This window comes from Myxine glutinosa, chromosome 14 (genome assembly GCF_964187855.1).
Source record: "Myxine glutinosa chromosome 14, kmMyxGlut1.1, whole genome shotgun sequence".
NCBI lineage: Eukaryota > Metazoa > Chordata > Myxini > Myxiniformes > Myxinidae > Myxine > Myxine glutinosa.
The window spans coordinates 61,639,148-61,661,962 of NC_136274.1; the positions used below are offsets into that span (position 1 = coordinate 61,639,148).

General features: G+C 47.2%; 1 protein-coding gene across 1 annotated transcript in view; it reads right to left on the bottom strand.

The window, feature by feature from the left end:
• LOC137439831 (four and a half LIM domains protein 2) overlaps positions 1 to 22,815 on the bottom strand; it is a 69,637-nt gene that overhangs the window by 28,782 nt on the left and 18,040 nt on the right. The window contains exon 3 of the mRNA XM_068135974.2: positions 21,826 to 22,003. Within this exon, the coding sequence (XP_067992075.2) occupies positions 21,826 to 22,003 (178 nt within the window). The remainder of the gene's footprint in view (positions 1 to 21,825; positions 22,004 to 22,815) is intronic.

A 22,815-nucleotide genomic window follows, 5' to 3' on the forward strand; every position in this document is an offset into this window, starting at 1 on the left:
GGACACTGCCAGGATTTCCAGGAAATAAGTTGGAATTTCAAACAAGGTGGATCTGGGGTGAATTAGTGGGGGTAGAAAAGATCAAGGTTATGGATGGGGGAAGATAAGAGATGGTGGTGAACAGCTGTTTTAAAGACCTGGAGGGAGGAGAGGGATTGAAGGGAGTGTGGGAGTTTGTTCCACAGGCGGGAGAAAAGAGGAATGAAAGAGTGAAGGTGAGCAGAGAGCCGAGATTTCGGCAGTTTAACCATCAGAGGGTTGCTGGCAGATCTTGTGCGACCTGTAGGAATATTTGGGGGACAGAGCACGGAGAGAGCTGGGGGAGCAAGGCCGGAGAGGAGTCGGTAGAAGACAGAAAGACCACCTACCTGCCTGCGGTGAGTGAGTGAAAGGCCCTCAGAGATAGCTTCATCGCGGGAGATTCCAATGATTTTGAAAGCTTTGGATTCAACAGCGTGAAGCCGAGCCAGGTGTGAGGCAGGAGCACCAGCCCATAGGGGAGAACAGTATTCCATTGAGCTGCGGATGAAAGCCTTGTATGTGGTGAGGAGCTCAGGTGTGCCGAGGAAGGACTTCGCACGACGGAGGATGCCCAGTCGGCGACTGGCTTTGGAGGCCAGCTTGGAAATGTGGTTTTCCCAAGAAAGATCATGGCAGATAGTGAGACCCAAAAGCTTGCTTTGCTTGATTTCCGCCAAATGTGGCACTTTGCATTCAGGCTAAAGAGTTCAATTTTCGTCTCATTAGACCACAGAATCTTTTCCATCATACTCTCTGTCTTTCACGTACCCTTTTTCTCAGGAGTATCTTCCATCTGGCCACTCTCCCATAAAGCCTAGATTTGTGAAGTGCTGCAATGACTGTTGTCATTCCGTCAGGTTCTCCCATCTCAGCCAAGGAACTCTGTAGTTCTGTAAGAGTGGTCATTGCATTATTGGTCACCTCCCTAACAAAGATCCTTCTTGCTCATTCTGGTTGGACGGCAGCTCTAGGAAGAGTCTGGGTAGCTCCATATTCTTTCCATGTCCTATTGATGGAGCTCAATGTGCTCTTGGGAACTTTCAACACTAGAAATTATTTTACACCCTTCCTCAGATCTATGCCTCCTCACAATTATATCTCGGAGTACTACGGACAGTTCCTTGGACTTCATGGTAGAGTTTCTGCTCTGACATGCACTGTCATCTGTGGGACCTTATATAGAAAGGTGTGTTTCTTTCTAAATAATGTTCAATTAATTAAATTGGCCACAGGTGAACTCCAATCAAGTTGTAGAGACATCTCATTGATGATCACCTGAACTTAATTTGGAGTGTCATAGCGAAGGTATTGCATACTTATTGACTCGAGACATTTCAGCTTTTAATTTTTAATTATTTTGTAAAAAGGTCTGAAAGAGAAAATTCCACTCTGACATGATGGGGTATTATGTGTAGATCAGTCACAAAAAATCTGCAACACAGTTACATATATATTGTTGCGGTTTTGAGTTTGTACAATAAAGGTTAAATTTCCCCCTAATAGTTTAGTCACACAACAACACGTAGCCTTGCGATAGTTCAGTTATCTCTTAGTATGTGTGAGCATAGTCCTTTTCCTGTGTCAGTTTTGCGTTGAGTAGAATAATGAGAGTAGGTTCCTTCATTGCCTTATGCCGCCTTTATTGCCTTATGCCGCCTTACGCCTCCTTATGCCGCCTTTGGCTTTTTGGCGCGAATTAACACGAGGCAGGCCTGGCAAATCGAGGCAAGACCAAATGAGGGCGGCGGAGAAGCTGACGGTAAGCGCGAGCCACCAATTGGGCCTCGAAGGGAGTGGCTGCGGCACTGCGTCACAGGGCGTGGTTGGAACATTTGAGAGGGCTAAGGGGGTTCGCCATATAACCCGTTGCGCGAAGCCCCCGACGTCAGTTATGAGCTCAGGTTGTGAGTTATGGAAGAGGCGCTTGATGAGAGTTACGAGTTCTGAGAGAAGACACGCATGAACCCAGCTATAAGCGCTCTTACCAAATTGGACGCTTGGTTGAGCTTGAGGCAGAGCCTCTATTGGGTTACGTGAGTGATAGCGCGCTGGTAACTAAACGCGCTGTGGAAAACCGCCCAGCCGCGCTGAGAGACGAGTACATTTCCCTCCTGCCTGCTGCCCTTTGTTCGAGAGATGCGCTACAGAGATCCCTTCCACCGCCTGCTTGCCATCTTCGCGGGACATGCTGTGACCGGGGAGAGCCACGCTGGGCGGGGCCGTTCCTGGACAACCAAGGCAGCGCGTGAACATCATCCTGTCTGCATTTCCCCTTTGTGAGTGTGATCGGGCCCGTGTCTGGGGTTAATATTAAAATGATTAAGGCTGCCCTGTGTCTCTGCTTTCCACCGACTTGTACATACAAGTGTAAATAATAATCAAATAGTGTTCTTCCTTTATTCGACCGTCTCGTCCCTTCCATTATTGACTAAGCGTGGTACGAATAGAACCGCTCTAATCGGGTTCCAATACTAGAAAACTGCACGGACCACGTGGTACGCAATCCGCCCGGGGTACCCAAATTACACGTGGCTCGTGCGAGGCCTGCTTCCCCGCTTCTGCGGCGGCGCAGGTATTTAGGTACGTGCGAGAATTATCCCGAAACCCTTCCTTGCGTTTGCCCGGGAGGGGCGTTTCAAGTCTCGGTTGCGCCGACCCAAGAAGAACAAGGGGCTTAATCTCCCCTTGGTAAGGGCAGGAAGGGCGGTGGAAAACCATAACTATATATATATATATATATATATATATATATATATATATATATGTATATGTATATATATATGTATATATATATGTATATGTATATATATATGTATATGTATATATATATGTATATGTATATATATATGTATATGTATATATATATGTATATGTATATATATATGTATATGTATATATATATATATATGTATATGTATATATATATATATATGTATATATATATATATATGTATATGTATATATATATATATATATATGTATATATATATATATGTATATGTATATATATATATATATGTATATATATATATATGTATATATATATATATATATATATGTATATATATATATATATATATATATATATATTGTTGCGAATATGGAATTTGGCCTCCATATCCGCTTGTAAATATTCCCCTATTTTCTCCAATACTCCCCAACTTTCCCCAATCCCCCATTCCCTAGTCCCATTGCATGTAAATAACAATCAGTAGAGCCGACCTTCCCCTTATTCCCCCATTAAATGTCGTGCCCAGGTCCACCGCACCACACGTAGACAACTTTCGGACATCTTCCTAGTTATTCTTAGTCTATGTCAGTTAAGGCCTCGTCTCCATTAATTATGACTCTTCGTTGCACCAGAATGTGATTATATGGCATCAGTAGTGAGTTTAGGACCTTTCCCATACCTCCTTCCATCTTCTTCCCCAACAATTACAACAACAACAGAGGAGATGGCGGCGGAGCGGGGGAGGATGCGTCCTCACACCGGCTCGATTAGCGCCATTGACCACGCGCTCCACGGGGTTACCACGAAGGGGCTCCTTGTCAGCTCCTCGTCAAGGGCGGAGCCTGGTAAACCCCCCCGCACGCACCCAATGAGAAGCAACGTGCCGATTCCATCTGGGGCGGCGCTAACGAGCCGAGGGCGTGTCACTCCCCGCCGGATATACGCGGCCCCGCGCCGGATGTGCCGACAGATGCGCCCCCAGCTGGAGAAAGAACGTTGCCTTGCCTACGACCGCTGAGAGGAAGGGAACCCGCCTGAGAAAGAACGTCACCTCTGAGCGCTGCGACGAGACCTCCCCGCATCTCTGGACCGGACCGGGTCGATTCTAACCTTTGAGCACAGGTGCACCTGGAGCCATCGCTACCCGCCTGTCCTTTCCATCAACCCCCGTGTGAGTCAGCCGTTGTCCCGTTTGCCTGTCGTCTGTTGGGGAATAATATAAGATTGTGTCTAAGTGCTTGTCTTTCTATGTTGTACCTCTAGCCCCTGTAATCTAACCTTTTCCGTAACGAATATAATCTCCTCCGGAGGTCTTGAGAACCGTATCCCTGGTGTCGTCATTTTATAACCCAGCCGGGTGTCTTCTTTTTCTTATTGAGCCAGCGTGGCGCGGCTTCGTCAACGTCGAGTATAATCGGTAACTTGTGCAGACGTGGTCATACCAAAACCGCTCGGTAAACTAACATCTAAGCCACGTCTGTAACAATTGGTGTCAGGAGTGGGATTCGAACCTGGGACTAAATTTATTTAGCCCAAATTTTGGACACCAATTGTGTTAGTACGGTAACAATTGGTGTCGAGGAGTGAGATTCGGACCCGGGACTAAATTAGTTAGGCCCAAATTTTGGGAGGGAAAATCGAGCCGGAGCACGTACGGCGCTCGACCAAATCGATCCGGAGCGCGGTCCCGCGGTTACTGCGCTCGACGAAATTATAACAGCAAAATTTGGATTGGTGTTACGAAACTCGAATTTTGAAAGTCGCGCTATGGCGGATCAAGACGGCTGGGGTCCGGTAGGGGAGAGTGAAGCAGGGTCGGTCCAGGACCAAATTGAGGGACATGAGGAGAGCGAAACAGCGAGGGTAGCAGGCACGCAAAATGGCGCCTCGCAAGAGCGCGCGGTAGCCGAGCCCGCTGTATCAACGGGCTTTAACATGCAGCCGATTGACATACAGGCCCTCATTGCGCAGCTACAGGCAGCTGTACAGATGAGTATGGGGAGCCAAATTGAGCGATTGAGTGAGCAAATGGGGGTAATGAGGGACGAAGCGAGGGGTACCAGTGAGGGGTTAGACAATAATTTTGAGAAGTTAGACAAGAAATTTGGGAAGTTAGACAATAATTTTGAGAAGTTAGACAAGAAATTTGGGAAGTTAGACAATAATTTTGAGGGGTTAGACAACGGGATAAAAGAGGTGAAACATGGGTTAACGGGGGTAGAAAATAGAATGGCTGCCCAGGAGAATCAGATAGAGGGAGTGAAAAATGGGTTAGAGGGGTTAGAAAACAGTATGGAAGGCAAATTGAGGGACATGAGGGACCAAGCGGAAAGGGAAGTTAAACAAATGGAGCAGCAGATAGAGGGGGTCAGAATGGGGGTAGAAACCAAACTGGATGCTCACAGGGAGGAAATGGAGCAGATGAGGGTGGCATCTGGGCAGGAGATGCAAGTGATGGGAGAAGAGATCAGAAGAGGAGTGAGTGAGGAGGTCGGAGGAGTGCGCGAGAAGGTGAGGCACTGTAAGGAGCACATGGAGAAGGAGGTGAGAAAGGGGACTGTAAAGTTACAAGGGGGCATAGAGGACCTGACGCAGGAGGTGGAGCAGCTGACGGTGGGACAGACGGAGTTAGTGGAGCAGGTTCAAAGGAACACTGCGGTATTAGGAGGTTTAAAGGCGACACAAAAAGAAATTAAAAACGACTTGATAGCGACACAGAGGCAATGTCAGATGGTACGTGAGGGACTGACAACGAGGTTGGACGAGGTGGTAGAGGTAATGGAGACGAAGGACCGGCAGGTGAGGACGCACATGGAAACGGTCAAGGTAGCCTTGGAGGACGAGCTTGAGGAGACGTACCGGGGAATAAAAGAGGTGAGGCACAAATTAGAAGAAGTGGAAGAAGGGGTGAGCGAAATTAAGAAGCGACGGAGAGGGGATAACAAGGAGATAAAAGAGGAGATAAAAGAATTGGTCCAAAGTCTGTGTTCGGATCGTGATGATGTGCTCATTAACCGGATGAGGGATTCACAGGTGATGGAGGAGAAGCGAAGAGGAAGAGGACCCGGTGTAAGTGGTGACCAATATGGTCGTGCGTATGATGCGCCAGGGGATTTAAGAAGCTTGGGGGTCGAGATAGACCCGGGTGTTCGTGAGAGGCCGTTGGTGAAGTGTGCGACAGGTCTGGTGTGCGAAAAAGGAGGTGTGCAAGAAAGTCCGACTCTGGGGTGTGTGAGGAAAAAGTGCGTGCCAAGGAGTGAGGGTGCTGGCGAGAGTGAGTCGGTCGTAGCGTGTGTGCGAGGGAGCACATGGAAGCGCGGGGTGGTGAGTGTTACAGAGGGTGTGACGGGAGAGTGTGCGCAAGAGTGTGCGCGAGAAAGGTGTGTGACGGACAGGTGCATGAGGAAAGAGTGCGCTGTCAGAAGTAAGGAAGAGTGTCCACCTGTGGTGAGTGTTACAGAGGGTGTGACGGGAGAGTGTGCGCAAGAAAGGTGTGTGACGGACAGGTGCATGAGGAAAGAGTGCGCTGTCAGAAGTAAGGAAGAGTGTCCACCTGTGGTGAGTGTTACAGAGGGTGTAACGGGAGAGTGTGCGCGAGAAAGGTGTGTGACGGACAGGTGCATGAGGAAAGGGTGCGCTGTCAGAAGTAAGGAAGAGTGTCCACCTGTGGTGAGTGTTACAGAGGGTGTAACGGGAGAGTGTGCGCGAGAAAGGTGTGTGACGGACAGGTGCATGGGGAAAGAGTGTGCTGTCAAGAGTAAGGGTGAGTGCGTTGTCAAGAGTGGTGGTGAGAGGAGTGAGAGTGACAAGGAGAGTGAGCTGGTTGTGACAGGTGAGCGAGGATGTACACCTGGGATGGAAGGATGCACACCTGGAATGGTAGAGCGTGAGTGGGAATGCACGCTGGAGTTGGTGGTGAGGCACATGGTTGGGTGTGCGAATGAGGGCACACCTGTGATTGTCACAGAGGAGGTGACCGAGGAGGGGGCGCGAAGCGGTGTATTGGTGAGGTGTGCGAGCAACGAATGTGTGCCAAAGTGTTCGGTGGTCAGGTGTGTGACCAAGGCTGTGAGTGGAATGGGTGTACCTGGGTGTGTAAGGAAGGGTACGAGGAGCATGGGCACAGCTGGATGTGTGAGCAAGGAACGGGCTGCGGGGTGTAAGCGTCCAGGTGAAGCATCGACGTTACACGGGTTAGAGGTTAGAGCGACTTTTAGCCGAAGCAGGCCCTCGGTGCGTGCTGGGCCTCGCTTTGAACGGCCGCGTCCGTGCTCCACTAGGCGGAGCGGGCAGCCCGATAGGAAGGGTCGTTATGGCGACCACGTTTTGTTGAGACGTGCCGGCAGGTCGAGATCGGGACATTGGATGGCTCCACGCCGAGGTGGTGCGTGGGATCTCGGCCCGGGTAAGCCCCCGTCCCTGCACCGAGTGCCGGACGCATCCAGCCGCTGGCACAGAACAACCCGCATCCATTGCTTGGCTTTACGAAGCCGGGCTTTGGACAGGAATTGGCGCACCGAGAGGTATTAGTGAGTCGACTGGGTGATGAGGTTAGTGTTTTGGACCCAAAATTAGAGAAAAACAAAATTTGATGATTGGCAAGGGATTGGCAGTAGTGATTGGCAGATGATGGGCAGTGATTGGCAAATTTTTAATTTGTTGAAATTTGATGTGCAAAATTGGTAGTGAGAGACCCCCGATGTGGTGGGATGGCAAATCCACCATCCTTCCCATGATGGGGGGCAAAGGAGCACTAGATTATGGGGTGTATGGCAGTGAAAACTAGCCCGGGTGGGTTAGGTTATATTGATAGGGATCTAGCGAAGATGACATTAGGTGACGATAAGGTTAGTTAGTGACTGATACCTGTAGTGGGGACGCAGGTAGATTAGTGTGGATGATAATGACGAGGGAGCGCAATAGTTTAAAGGGACGACTGGGAAGCGCAAGTTTTAGAAGGGAGTAGTTAGCTGAGATGATGCTGTGTGTGTGAGAATTGAACAGGTGTGATTGCACAGGTGTGCAACTGGACAGGTGTGTGGAGCAGTGTATGAGTAGTGAGTGTCGTGGATCAGCGCGAATGCGCTTGGGGAGAGAAGGGTGCAGGTGGCACCAGGTGTGAGAGCACAGGTGTGCAAGTACAGGTGTGTGGAGAGAGTTGGAGTAAGTGGTACGGAGTGGTGTGCATGGTGCGAAGGAGTGGATGGGGGAAGAGTGGACCCCTTTCACGAGTACCCGGGGCGGGTAGTGTAAGTGTTAGGTAGAGGGTCTAGGTAAATTGTGGTTGGATATTGGCATCTGTGGTGCGGTTGCAGAATGGTGTTGTGAATGGGTGCATTAGTGTTGTGGAAATGGCTGGGCGTGTAGCCTGTTAGTGTGTGTAGTTGGTTGAGCACTCCACCACTGTGAGGATGTCGGCCAGGTGAGGCCGCAGGTGGGCTCTGGGAGCCGGTAGTTGTGGATGGGGCCCGAGGATCCGGAGGATGGACCCAGGTAGCCCAGTGCCAGAGAGGGCACCGAGTGGGGAGAGTGCCAGAGGGCCTTCCCCTGGTAGTTAGGTTAGGGTAAGGAGCAGGTAAGCTCGGAGGCAACTGCAGTGGTGGAGGTGTGCAGGTGGGTAGACCCACTGGGAGAGGTACACGCCACAGCCCAGAAATTGTGCGAGGGCACCGGGAGATGAATCGGGGGAGTGAGACCCCAAATTGAAAAGCACCACAGTCTGGCCAATGGGAATTGGTTTTTAGAACCAATAGTGTAAGAGGGCCAATGGTTTGGCCGGAGAAAGACCCCGGGTAGTGTAAAGTTGTAAAGTCATTTAGGAAATAGTTAGGATTGAAGAACCTGTCGCACCATACGCAGCCACTTACCTGTGGTGATGATGATGACTCCACACCTGTGTTTTCTTTGTTTTGTTGCAGGAGATGAATCGCTGTGAGGATTTGTGAGACGCATCACGACGTGGATGAGACATTGGGGTGATTCCATCTCTCCCTCCCTAGGAGGGACTGATGATGAATTGGTAATGGCAAATTTTGATGTGCAGTTGGAGATGGCAAATTTTGATGAGAGTTGAAAATGGCAAATTTGATTGGTTAGGAGGGAGAGAAGACGAATTTGGTATATGGGAGGAACAGGGAAGACAGTAGGGATGTTTGTTGATTTGTAAAGTAGATGTTTATGGGTAGTGTTGTGTTGTGTGGATACAGTAAGGGGTAAGGGAGGGGCCATGTAGGTTACCTGGTGGGGGGGGGGGGGCGTACGATAGGAACGTACCTGTCTCACCTGGTTCCCATGTGCCCCCAGTGTGCATCACCTTACATTGCGTGCACTTTTGCGCCCTTACCACCTTACTCACTTGTCTGCTTCTTTTGTCTCCCACCTCCGAGGATCTGGCTTTGGGGTAGAGAGAGAGGAGAGAGAGGTGCTGGCTGCGCAGTTGTGGGCCTGCACTTTCGCTGTTCGCTGCCTGGATCGGTACACCATATGGACCGCAATGTTTGTGGCCACCCACAATGGACCGCAGTTCGTTTGCGGCCAAGCACCACCCGTTGATGGACCTATGGGTCAACGTGGCACCTATGCCATAAAGGTGAACCACTGTTAGTTAACACCAAGTGCACCACAAGAAGAGCAAGAGACACCTGCAGGGTTAGGGGTTGTCGAATTTATTTTTATTCCAATGAACAATGGTGACTGCACCGATTGGTGGTGGGGTGGTGCTTTTGATGCTCGGGAAGGGTGCTCTGCACGTTATTAAAGGCCGTCGGCCACAGAGCACTCGTGGGTTGGTGTATCGATGCTGGCAAGCGCGCTCTCTCTATGCATAACATCTGCATGTGTTCCTCCAAAGACAGGTCCTGGATCGTAGTGTAGATATCAGCGTAATCTTGTAAATAATGCTCCCTACCGGCTGTATGTTTAGTTTGAGAATTCTTTCCGGATTCGGTTATCCTGTGGGTGTGTTTCTGAGAGGAGAAGGGTGCAACGTCGCAGGGGGACATATTTACTCATTTGTGAATATCTGTAAAACTGTCGCACTCAGGGTAGAGTTAATAGTAGAGGGAACTACATTGCGTGCCACACTAAAGTAGGTAAAAATTTATCGGGTCGGGACGCCCCGAGGGTAGAGAAGGGTGCAATGTTGCGAATATGGAATTTGGCCTCCATATCCGCTTGTAAATATTCCCCTATTTTCTCCAATACTCCCCAACTTTCCCCAATCCCCCATTCCCTAGTCCCATTGCATGTAAATAACAATCAGTAGAGCCGACCTTCCCCTTATTCCCCCATTAAATGTCGTGCCCAGGTCCACCGCACCACACGTAGACAACTTTCGGACATCTTCCTAGTTATTCTTAGTCTATGTCAGTTAAGGCCTCGTCTCCATTAATTATGACTCTTCGTTGCACCAGAATGTGATTATATGGCATCAGTAGTGAGTTTAGGACCTTTCCCATACCTCCTTCCATCTTCTTCCCCAACAATTACAACAACAACAGAGGAGATGGCGGCGGAGCGGGGGAGGATGCGTCCTCACACCGGCTCGATTAGCGCCATTGACCACGCGCTCCACGGGGTTACCACGAAGGGGCTCCTTGTCAGCTCCTCGTCAAGGGCGGAGCCTGGTAAACCCCCCCGCACGCACCCAATGAGAAGCAACGTGCCGATTCCATCTGGGGCGGCGCTAACGAGCCGAGGGCGTGTCACTCCCCGCCGGATATACGCGGCCCCGCGCCGGATGTGCCGACAGATGCGCCCCCAGCTGGAGAAAGAACGTTGCCTTGCCTACGACCGCTGAGAGGAAGGGAACCCGCCTGAGAAAGAACGTCACCTCTGAGCGCTGCGACGAGACCTCCCCGCATCTCTGGACCGGACCGGGTCGATTCTAACCTTTGAGCACAGGTGCACCTGGAGCCATCGCTACCCGCCTGTCCTTTCCATCAACCCCCGTGTGAGTCAGCCGTTGTCCCGTTTGCCTGTCGTCTGTTGGGGAATAATATAAGATTGTGTCTAAGTGCTTGTCTTTCTATGTTGTACCTCTAGCCCCTGTAATCTAACCTTTTCCGTAACGAATATAATCTCCTCCGGAGGTCTTGAGAACCGTATCCCTGGTGTCGTCATTTTATAACCCAGCCGGGTGTCTTCTTTTTCTTATTGAGCCAGCGTGGCGCGGCTTCGTCAACGTCGAGTATAATCGGTAACTTGTGCAGACGTGGTCATACCAAAACCGCTCGGTAAACTAACATCTAAGCCACGTCTGTAACAATATATATATATATATATATATATATATATTGTTGTGGATCTCAACGTAGGCCTTTCCCCTTACCAAGGGGGGATTAATCCCCTTGTCTTTTTACTAGCCGACGTGATCCGGGGCTATGACGTTCCTTCCGGTCAGCATTGGGTAGGGTCGTAGGCCGAATTCCTAATACCTAATTACCAACGCCTCCCAGGAAGCAAGGAAATAACCCCGCCCGAACCACGGTTGTAGTGGAAACGCCGAGCGATAGCGAGCCGTGATCCGAGCTGTTAACAGGAACTAACCCGATCTGAGCAGTTCCGAATCGTGCCACACTTACCCAATGGAGGAAAGGACTGATACGGTCAAATTAGGAAGAAACAGGAAGAACAGATTGGTTTATTACAATTTGTACAGGAAGGAGGAGAAGAACACACAGTGAAACTTATCCCTGGACAAACGGGCCCATTTCACTCTCAGACACACTCACACGGGGATGTCGAAGGTCAGGGTGATGTTCCCGGGATGATGGCGTCCAGGCAGTCGCTCCGGTTCCCGACTCGTACCGCGAAGCAGATGGTCCGGGCAGCAGAAGCTCCCCACGGGTCGTTTACGTGGAGCGGACAATTACAGGGCAAAAGGCAAAGCGGGCTGGCGGTTACTTCGCGGCTCCCTGCGTACGTAATAAATGCACTGGCACTATATGCGCTCCCAATACTGCTCAATAGGCGCTCCCCAATGCAAGTTCAATAGCAGACGTGCTATTTCAAAGCGCGTATCCGCTGCAGTCCTCTTCCAATGCGCTTTCCTCACGAGGCCTTTTAGCACAGTCACGTCGCATAAATCCTTTCGCATAAGTCCTCACGGTCAGTCCTTTTACATGCGCGAATCGTGCCAGTCCTTTCGAGGGCTTTGTGTGCATGTTTATATAGCGCCGCCCAGCGAACCCTCTGGAAAAGGAGGTGGATTAGCCGAATCAGGGCGCGGGATGGATGCTGCCCAACAAGGTCGATTTGGAGGGTGGAGGCAAAATGAACGGGGCCTACTCTTATTTCTTTTACACAACACAGGTATCACTATTGGAAATGGCCTTATTCTCACACATACTATGACATAACTAATGTTCTAAGGTGGCCTACGTGTTGCTTGTGGACTAACTATGGGGGCAAACCTTTAACCTTTAATGATCAATATGTACACTTCTCAGAACCGCAACTATATATATATATATATATATATATATATATATATATATATATATATATATATATATATATATATATATATATATATATATATAGTTACGGTTTTTAGAACCTTCACTTTGTAAATTTAGTATTAAATTTCCTGTGTACATTTCCCCTTTTAATTGGCTGTTAATTGAAATGAGTGCGCCGTAGTTAGTCCATATACAAGCACGTAGGCCACCATAGAACCTCTCTATAGTTATTTCTTATTCTATGTTAGTATAAGGCTCTGTTTCCCATTAGTTGACTGCATTGCACCAGATGAAATAAGATAGATCCCCTTACAATTGCCCAAAACCTCCATTTCCAACTGCGTCATTGCCATTCGCATTGCCAACTACATTTGCCGCCATTATGGCGAGGTCATCTCGGAGAAGAAAGGCGTGTCTCCACCTCGTCATGAGAAGGAGGAGTGAGCCAGCCCCCCGATCAACCAACCAAGCATGAGGGGTTTGGCCTGAGAGGGCAGAGGAAAGAAACTTCGGGGAGGTTCAAGAAGATTCTAGGGCGTGGTTATATAACCCGTCGCCCGGAGCCTCCCACCGCAGTCCATCGGAGCAGTCCACCGGAGTCCAGTTGAGGAGAAGCTGAGAGAGGGTTTTGAGGGAGGTGCGCTGGACCAGAGGCAGATTCTGCAGAGTATTAAGGGAGCGTCGGAGATGCAGGAGGCGGAGGACGAGTGAGAAAGCTGCCGGTGTGAAACCGAATACGTGGAGCTGCCGGCTCCTCACTGCCAGCCCGGAGCGGAGCTGTGTGCCGGGTTTCGCCTCGACCCCAAAAGCGTGGACCGAAGCGCGAGCTTGGAGCCGGACCTCGACACCTACCATCTGCCGGGACCCTCCTCTGCCGTTCCATATCATCCCTGCCATTCCATCCTTTTGTGTACGTGAGTTTGTTTTGTGTGTCTTGTCCCTGGGTATAAGTAAGCTTGTATAAGTTAATAATTGCACTGTGTCTTCTCCTTCTGTCATTATTTTCGTTTCTTTCCTCCTCCTTGGTTCCTTTGATTGTGTAAATAGTAATTAGTTATAAATTCCTGTTCTTCCTTACTCTGCCTTCTTTTCTTCACATCCGATCATCTTTGTGATTTCCCCATTGAATACCTGTGGCACGATTTGGCCAACGTTTAGGATCTGGTTTAGTATTGCTAATGGTTCGAGCCGCGGGCTGCTAATCCGCTCGGCAAAATAACATCTTGTCCGCGGTCTCGAACGAGGTTGCTCACCTGCCTCGTGGAGGAAGCTGGGCAGCTTCAGGACTCACGTCGGTCAGTCGCAGACAAGGGGATTAATCCCCCCTTGGTAAGGGGAAAAGGACCCGACGGTGAGATCCGCAACAATATATATACTGTATATCCAAATTTCATCCACTATATGATGAGTGATGACATATAATATATCAGATGTGGGTGGTTCGTGTGCAGCCACCCGGCTGCTGGTTGCATCATTTTCCTGTGGGCACGTCTGCTGCTGATGCAATGCCTCGCTATAACCAGTTATAATTATTGTAGTCGAATCCATGTTCAGATCTTCACCAAAATCGAATCGATTAGTCCTTGTCACACACACAACCTGTCCACCAAGTTTCTTCTGAATCCGTCCACAACTTTTTGAGATAATCTGCTATATGTTGGTTTTAGCCCTATCTTCCAATGGTGAAGAATCACTTTAAAAATTAAATAATTCTTATATCCGAAACCATATTCTGATCTTCACCAAAATCGAATCTGTTTGTCCGTGTCAGACACCCAACCGCTCCACCAAGTTTCGTCCAAATCCGCCCGCAACTTTTTGAGATATCTTGCTGTACAGTCATGTGAAAAGGTAAGTACACCCCATGTAAAGTTTTGACTTTTTCAACATATTTCAACATACAGCTATTTGATCTTAATTTCAACAATATTGATAGATAAAGGTGATGTAATACAACAAATATCATGAAACATTTAGATTTGTAGTCCATTGTATAATTTAAATAAACATAAATGCAAATTTCGCATGTGGAAAAAGTAAGTACACCCTTGGCTCTAATATGTGGTATTGCCCCCTTTGGCAGAAACAACCTCAAGTAGGCGTTTCTTATAACTGTCTACCAATCTCTGGCATCGACTGGGAGAAATTTTTGCCCACTCCTCCATGCAGAATTATTTCAGCTGTGCGATATTTGAGGGGTTTCTTGCATGCACAGCTCGTTTCAAATCCCCCCACAACATCTCGATGGGATTTAGATCCGGGCTTTGACTTGGCCATTCCAGAACCCTCCATTTCTTTCTTTTCAGCCATTCCTTGGTGGATTTACTGGTATGTTTAGTGTCATTGTCATGTTGCAAGGTCCGCCTTCGGTTGAGCTTCAACTTTTCGACAGATGGCCTCACATTATCCTCAAGCACCCTCAGGTACAATGAAGAATTCATAGTGGATTCTATGATGGTGAGCTGCCCAGGCCCTGATGCAGCAAAGCTGCCCCAAACCATAATATTTCCACCACCATGCTTTACAGTTGGTGTCAGGTTCTTGTGGTCAAATGCTGTCTTTGGTTTTCGCCAAACATGTCTTCTGGTACTGTGGCCAAATAGCTCTACCTTTGACTCACCTGTCCAGAGCACATTGTTCCAGAAGTGCTGGTCTTTGCCTCGGTGTTCATTGGCAAACTTTAGTCTTGCCCTTATGTTCTTTCTGGACAGCAAAGGTTTCCGCCTGGCACACCTCCCATGTAGATCAAATTTGTGCAGCCTCTTTCTAATGGTAGACTCGTGCACTTTGACATCAACAGTGGCAAGAGCTACCTCTAGGTCCCGTGGTGACATTCTGGGGTTCTTAGAGACTTCTTTCAGCATCTTGCGGTCTGCTCTCGGGCTGAACTTGCTGGGATGGCCTGGCCTGAACAAGTTGGCAGTTGTTTGGAATCTTCTCCACTTGTAGATGATCTTCCAGACAGTCGAATGATTGATTTAAAATTGTTTGGAGATCTTTTTAAATCCCTTCCCAGACTCGTAGACATCTATAACCTTCTTTCTGAAGGCCTCAGAGAGCTCTTTTGATCTCGGCATGGTGACGCCGCACACTTCAACAACAAAGAGCAAACCAAACTAAATGTCTGTGGTTTAAATAAGACAGGTTCCTCCAAGATCCTCTCTAACGATGTTCTAATCATTTTCACCTGAGCTGGTGCACCTGATTCTAATTTTAGGTATTTGAAGTAGTGATAAATGTAGGGGTGTACTTACTTTTTCCACATGCGAAATTTGCATTTATGTTTATTTAAATTATACAATGGACTACAAAATCTAAATGTTTCATGATATTTGTTATATTATATCACCTTTATCTATCAATATTGCTGAAATGAAGATCAAATAGCTGCATGTTGAAATATGTTGAAAAAGTCAAAACTTTACATGGGGTGTACTTACTTTTTCACGTGACTGTATATAGTTTTGGCTCTCTCACTCAGTGGTGAAGAATCACTTTAAAAATTATAGTATCTGGATCTTCACCAAAATCTAATCATTTCGTTCTTGTCACATACGTTACATCTCTGCAAAATTTCGACCGAATCCGTCCACAACTTTTTGAGATATTTTGTTCACAAACTGACAGGCTAACAGACAGGGGTGAAAACACAACCTCCATCCACCTTTGGTGGCAGAGGTAATAATAGCCAGTACAATACAAACAAGAAAAAGAGCAATCAGAGATTGCACACCCTCGCCAGGATGTATTTTCAGTGGTTGTTAAGGCTTTTGTGTTGAAACAAATATGGCGGCCGAACCACGTGACTGATGACGTCATCATTTTTTTTCCTTAACTAATTTATTCCTTCATTATGCTCAAGAAATGTCATCTTCATCAGATGAAGTTTAGTACTTGTCGAATTATGATGTCATAATGGAGGCACCTATGACATCATCATTAACATATTTTATTCCCCATGGAGAGTTCTTTACAATGAGCACGTCTCACATTTTTTCTATTCAGTGCTTTCCGAGATAGAGGTGCAAAGTTTTTCGATTTTTCCAAGATGGCTGCCAAACCGCGTGACCTATGACGTCATAATTATCTTTATAAAATTATGCAGGTGTAATTGCACCTATGGTGAAAATGTCCTGTCAATCGGCCCAATGGTAGCAGAGAAAATCATATTTATTCGGTGCGGACAAACAAACAAACAACAAACAACACAACAACAACATGCATTTTAAGGCCATGTTCCCTGCTAGAGCGGGGGTTAGCCTTGCGGTCCCCATGACAATCTTCTCCATTTTGCCCTATTTTCTGCATCTCTCCTTGTTAACCCCCTTGCCCGCATTTCTTCTTCCACCATCTTTAGCCAAGTCTTTCTCGGTCTTCCCCGTCCTCTACTTCCTTCTACATTAACTTCCATCACTCTTCTCAACCAGTCACTTTCATCCTTCCTCAATACATGACCAAACAATACCTCAAACAAACAAACAGACAAATGAAAAATCACTCATGGAGTGACACTTGGCAAAACAGTACAAAGTAGAATGCCACTCAGTAGGGAATACTTTTGACCTCAAAAATAATTTGTGGTTGAATTCAGTAAGCCGATATGTAAATCCTATTCAAATTTCAAGTCAATCTGATGAAAATTGAGGATTTTAGGAATTTGAAAAAAGTGGTTGACCTTTGGCTTAGGTTGACCTTTTCACCTACGCTAATCTCAAAAATAGTGGGTGGTTGAATTCAGTTATCCGATATGTAAATCCTATTCAAATTTCAAGTCAATCGGATGAAAATTGAGGATTTTAGAAATTTGAAATGGTTGTTAACCTTTGGCCTAGGTTGACCTTTTCACCTATGTTGATCTCAAAAATAGTTGGTAGTTGAATTCAGGGTGCCGATATGTAAATCCTATTCAAATTTCAAGTCAATCGGATGAAAATTGAGGATTTTAGAAATTTGAAAAAAGTGGTTGACCTTTGGCCCATGTTGACCTTTTGACCTCAAAAATATATAGGATTTTGTCGGATCACGAACTCTACCATTTGGTGAAGTTTCGTGAAGATTGTGACCTGTAGGCAAGTATAAGTGAGCGGACAAACAAACAAACACACACTAACAAACACACACACAAACCGGAGTGATCAACAAACTTGCCTTAAAAAAAAAAATTTTTAGCAGGTAATGAAAAATCACTCATAGAGCGACACGTGGCAAAACAGAACGAAGTGGAATGGCACTCAGTAGAACATCCTTTTAACCTCAAAAATAGTTGGTGGTTGACTTCAGTTGGCTGATATGAAAATCCTATTCAAATTTCAAGTCAATCGGATGAAAATTGAGGCTTTTAGAAACTTGAAAAAAGCAGTTGACCTTGGGCCTATGTTGAACTTTTGGTCGATGCTGATCTCAAAAATAGTTGTTGGTTGAATTCATTTAACTGATGTGTATATCCCATTCAAATTTCAAGTGAATCGTATGAAAATTGAGGATTTTAGAAATTTGAAATTGTTGTTGACTTTTGACCTATGTTGCTCTTTTGGCCTATGGTGATCTCAAAAATAGTTGGTGGTTGAATTCAGTGTGCTGATATGTAAATCCCATTCAAATTTCAAGTGAATCGGATGAAAATTGAGGATGATAGAAATCTTTTTTTAAAGTGGTTGACCTTTGGCCAACGTTGACCTTTTGGCCTATGCTGATCTCAAAATTAGTTGGTGGTTGAATTCAGTAAGCCGATATGTAAATCCTATTCAAATTTCAAGTCAATCGGATGAAAATTGAGGATTTTAGAAATTTGAAATGGTTGTTGACCATTGGCCGATGTTGATCTTTTGGCCGATGCTGATCTCAAAAATAGTTGGTGGTTGAATTCAATTCGCCGACATGTATATCCTATTCAAATTTCATGTAAATCGGATGAAAATTGAGGATTTTAGAAATTTGAAAAAAAGTGGTTGACCTTTGGCCTATGTTGACCTTTTGACCTTTTGACCCCAAAAATATATAGGATTTTGTCGGACCACGAACTCTAGCAAACCCCCTCCTTAAATAACACCTCACTGTGCCTCACCCAATCACCATCAAACCTTTTGTCCGCCCCATTCTTCCCTTTATCCAAGCTATTCTGAAATCTCTGACACACCTTCAACAGCTCTCCCTACCTCTTCCTCCTCTTCCACATCTTACCCTACCCCTCCCCCCCCCCCCCCCCCCCCGTTCTGTATCCAATGCTCCCCCTTCCTCTTCATTAACGGTATGGACCTCAAACATCCGGGGCCTTCGCTCAAACTTGACTGATCTCGCCATACAGGTTGCTTCTGACAAACCAGACGTGATCTGCTTAATAGAAACTTTCCTCCTTCATGATGTCTCTGATTCCTTGGTATCTCTCCCAGGTTACTCCCTCCTCCGGTATGATAGACCTGAGCCTCGTCCTGGAGGTGGGGTTGCTATCTTTATTTAAAAAAACTCTTCCTCACTCGCCCTGCACTGCCCGCTCTCCACCTCACGCCCAGGAATACCTTTGGCTATGGCTTTCCCTTCGCTCCCACCTTTTGTTCATATGTGTGTTGTAACGTCCACCAAACAGTGATGACTCCATCTACATCTCGCTGTCTGATAATATGGACCAACTTCTATCTACCCATCCCAACTCTCTCTTCCTCATATGTGGTGATTTCAATTGTCACCATGCCAGTTGGCTGGGTGTGGGTTCCCTCTCTCACCAGCCATGGCTCTTCAGCAAAGGACTTCTGCGACTCACTGGGACTGACACAATCTGTCAATTTCCCGACCCGGATCTCAGTCAACGGAGCATCTTCTCTTCGAGACTTGGTTATGACTAACTTCCCTGAAAATGTCTGCTGCTCTTCTTCTGCTCCAATCGGCTCATCTGATCATGTGCTTGTTAAAGTGGACATCTCTCTGACCATTCTCAGAGAGCCTCCTCAGCGTCGACGAGTCTGGCATTTCACTCAGGCCAACTGGCACGGTCTTCAAGCAGCCATCAATCATCTGGACTGGTCTCCCATCTCTACCGCCTCTGACATCAACTCATCCTGGGAATTCTTCCAAAGTAAATTGATCTCTCTCATGCACAGATTTATCCCATCTCGTCTTCAGTTGTCATACCCTTCCTCCCGTCCATGGTACACGGAATCTTGTGGTGAGGCTGTTGCCCAGAAACAACTTGCTTTCATCTCCTGGAAAGCAAATCCAACGGAAGGAAATCTCATTTCCTTTCACAAAGTCCGAAACAAGTGTGTGTCCACCCTCAGGAGAGCCAGGAAACAATATCGCTCCGTTCTCAAGTCCGAACTCTCTTATCTGTCTCCCTCTTCCAAATCCTGGTGGCGTCTGGTCAAATCTGTTTCTGGTGTTTGTTCCCCCTCCATCCCCGCCCTCACCTCAAACGGCTACACGGCTGACTCTGCACGTGAAAAAGCTGAATGCCTCAACCCTGTGTTTGCCTCTAAATCTTGTGTCCCAAACCCATCCCTCTCTGTACCCACCGTACCCAGTCGTACCCAGTTGCTCCTGGACTCTGTGTCCTTTCCTCCTGACAAGGTGGGAAAGTTTCTGTCAACCCTCGACTCTGATTCTGCAACTGAACCTGACGGCATCAGCCCACGGGTCCAAAAATCCTGTTCTTCCGCTCTTTCACTCCCTCTCTCTGTTCTCTTCACCCTCTCTTTTGCTCAAGGTCATCTGCCATCTGCTTGGAAATCAGCCAACATCACCGCTTTGCACAAAAAAGGTGCAAAAACAGATTGCAACGTGCAAAAACAACAAAAAAGGTGCAAACGGAATCTATTCCGGCAAGTAACAAACGGACTCAAATGCAATATCCTCTCATCTGGCGAGCGTAACTACAATTGGAGGCTTCCCAGGGTTGAATGGCAATCCTGAAAAGAGCCTTTGGAACAAAGATTTAATAACGGCTCTCATTCTCCCAATAATCAGCAAGGTCATGGAATCAATCATCGCTTCTGACATCAAATCCTTCCTCTTGATCTCGGATCAATGGCTTGATCTGGGATCATCAATTTGGATTCAGACCAGGTCATCTGCTCTGGACATGCTGCTTCTGCTGTCTCAACAATGGATGGAGGTCCTCAATGCCCACCGGGAAATAAGAGCTGTCTCCCTCGACATATCACGTGCCGTTGATAGGTCTGGCACCCCGCTCTGCTCTCCAAACTCCCCTCCTACAGTATCCATAGAAATCTCCACACATGGCTTGCAAACTTCTTCTCTGGTCATGGTCAACATGTGGCCCTGAATAGATTTCTCTCATCTTTCATGGCTTCACGCTGTTGAAACCAAAGCTTCCAGAATCATTGGAATCTCCCACGATGAAGCTGATTGTGAGGGCCTGTAGCGGTTGCCGCTGAACATACACAATCGCCTTACACCTGCCGAGGACGCAACCATGGAGCGATCGCTGTGCCGGGCTCGCCCAGACCGCCCGGAGACGCTCAGTCTCGCCTTTCCCGGGCATGCCCGGACTCACCTATCCCGGGCTCGCACGGCCTGTCCGGCGACACCCAGCCTCGCCGTTCCCGGGCATGTCCAGGCACGCCCGGCCCATCCGGCGACACCCAGTCTCGCCGTTCCCGGGCATGTCCAAACTCGCCCAGGTCTCCCGGACATGCCCAGTCGCGCCTTTTAAGGGCAAACGCTCCGGCATGAGATATTCGAGTGCTTGAAAATAATGCTGCCCGATAAACGGGCTTTTCCGTTTACCCGAGTTGATTTGATGCAATAAAGAAACTCGGACGAATTCCAGCTTTTTGTCGCGTCCATTCTTTCGATTCGAGTTGGAGCACAGCTCCTTCAGGCCTTTCATTCACTCACCGCAGGCAGGTTGGTGGTCTTTCTGTCTTCTACCGACTCCTATCCGGCCCCGCTGTGCTCTGTCCCCCAAATATTCCTACAGGTCGCACAAGATGTGCCAGCAACCCTTTTCTGGTTAAACTGCCAAAATCTAGGCTCTCTGCTCACCTTCACTCCTTCATTCCTCTTTTCTTCCACCTCAGGAACAAACTCCCTCACTCTCTTCAATCCCATTCCTCCCTCCAGGTCTTTAAAACAGCTGTTCACCACAATCTCTTATCTTCCCCCATCCAAAACTTTGATCTTTTCTATCCCCCGTTAATTCACCTCATATCCAGTTTTTTGAAATACCGACTTCTTTCCTGGAAGTCCGAGCAATGTCCATGTGGTTTTATACCTCTCCCTCCCCCCCCCCCCCCTTCCCGTGCCCCATCCCCCCAAGCCCTCTCCCTCCCACAGATCTCCCGATGGCCCTGTTCTCTGCTGTTGCACTTGTGTGATTCCCCCTTTCCCCATCTTGTCTCCCACTCCCTTTATCGTATGTTGTATTTGTCAGTTTGTCTTTTTGTGAGTAATGTTAGCTCTTACACGAGCCTCGATGTTGTATACAAAAAAAAAAAAAAAAAAAAAAAGGAAAACATCACAACTTGTTCCTCAAAATGCGATCTTAGACGTGCTAGATTAAAACCTTGGTGCGACACATCTGTGCAGAACGATAAATTAACAAGGTGATGCGTTTCTCCACTGTGTCTCACGGCAGAGTGCACCGCTCCGATGCTTCACCTGGTCGGATGGCACGTTTACAGCTGTGACAAGTGTCTGGGTTGGCAGAACCCGTGGCGCAGCCTCGGCACAGCAGTTTGGGCCCGCTCGAATCCACGGCCTTGTTCTCCAGCGGGGTGTTGCAGCCCCCACAACAAAAGCACTTGTCATGGAAGTGTTTGCCACCAAACGACAATTCCTGCCGGCGATCAAATACATGCTCTGTTTGTTATTCTGAAAATTGCGTAACTCAAAAAACAGCCATAACTCGATATCGGCAAATCACACGTTCCAAGCCAAAGCCTCTTTACCTCCGCCACCAAAGGTGGATGGAGGTTATGTTTTCACCTCTGTCTGTTTGGTTGTTTGTTTGTTTGTGAACAAAATATCTCAAAAAGTTGTGGACGGATTCGGACGAAATTTGGCCGAGATGTAGCGTATGTCACAAGGACGAAATGATTAGATTTTGGTGAAGATTCTGATCCGGCTACTAGAATTTTTAAAGTGATTCTTCACCATTGGGAGATCGGGCCAAAAACGATACATAGTAGGATATCTCAAAAAGTTGTGGACGGATTTGGACGAAACTTGGTGGACCGGTTGGGTGTCTGTCAAGGACAAATAGATTAGATTCGATTTTGGTGAAGATCTGAATATGGATTCGGATATGAGAATTATTTAATTTTTTAAGTGAATATTCACCATTGGGAGATGGGGCCAAAAACTATACATTGGGGGATATCTCAAAAAGTCATGGATGGATTTGGACGAAACTTGGTGGACAGGTTGTGTCTGTGACAAGGAAGAATCGATTCGATTTTGGTTAAGATATGAATATGTATTCGGATATGAGAATTATTTAATTTTTAAGTGAAATCTTCACCATTGGTAGATAGGACCAAAAACTATACATAGCAGGATATCTCAAAAAGTTATGGATGGATTTGGACGAAAGTTGTTGGTGAACAAACAAAAAAGTTGGATGGATTTGGACGATAGGTTGTGTGTGTG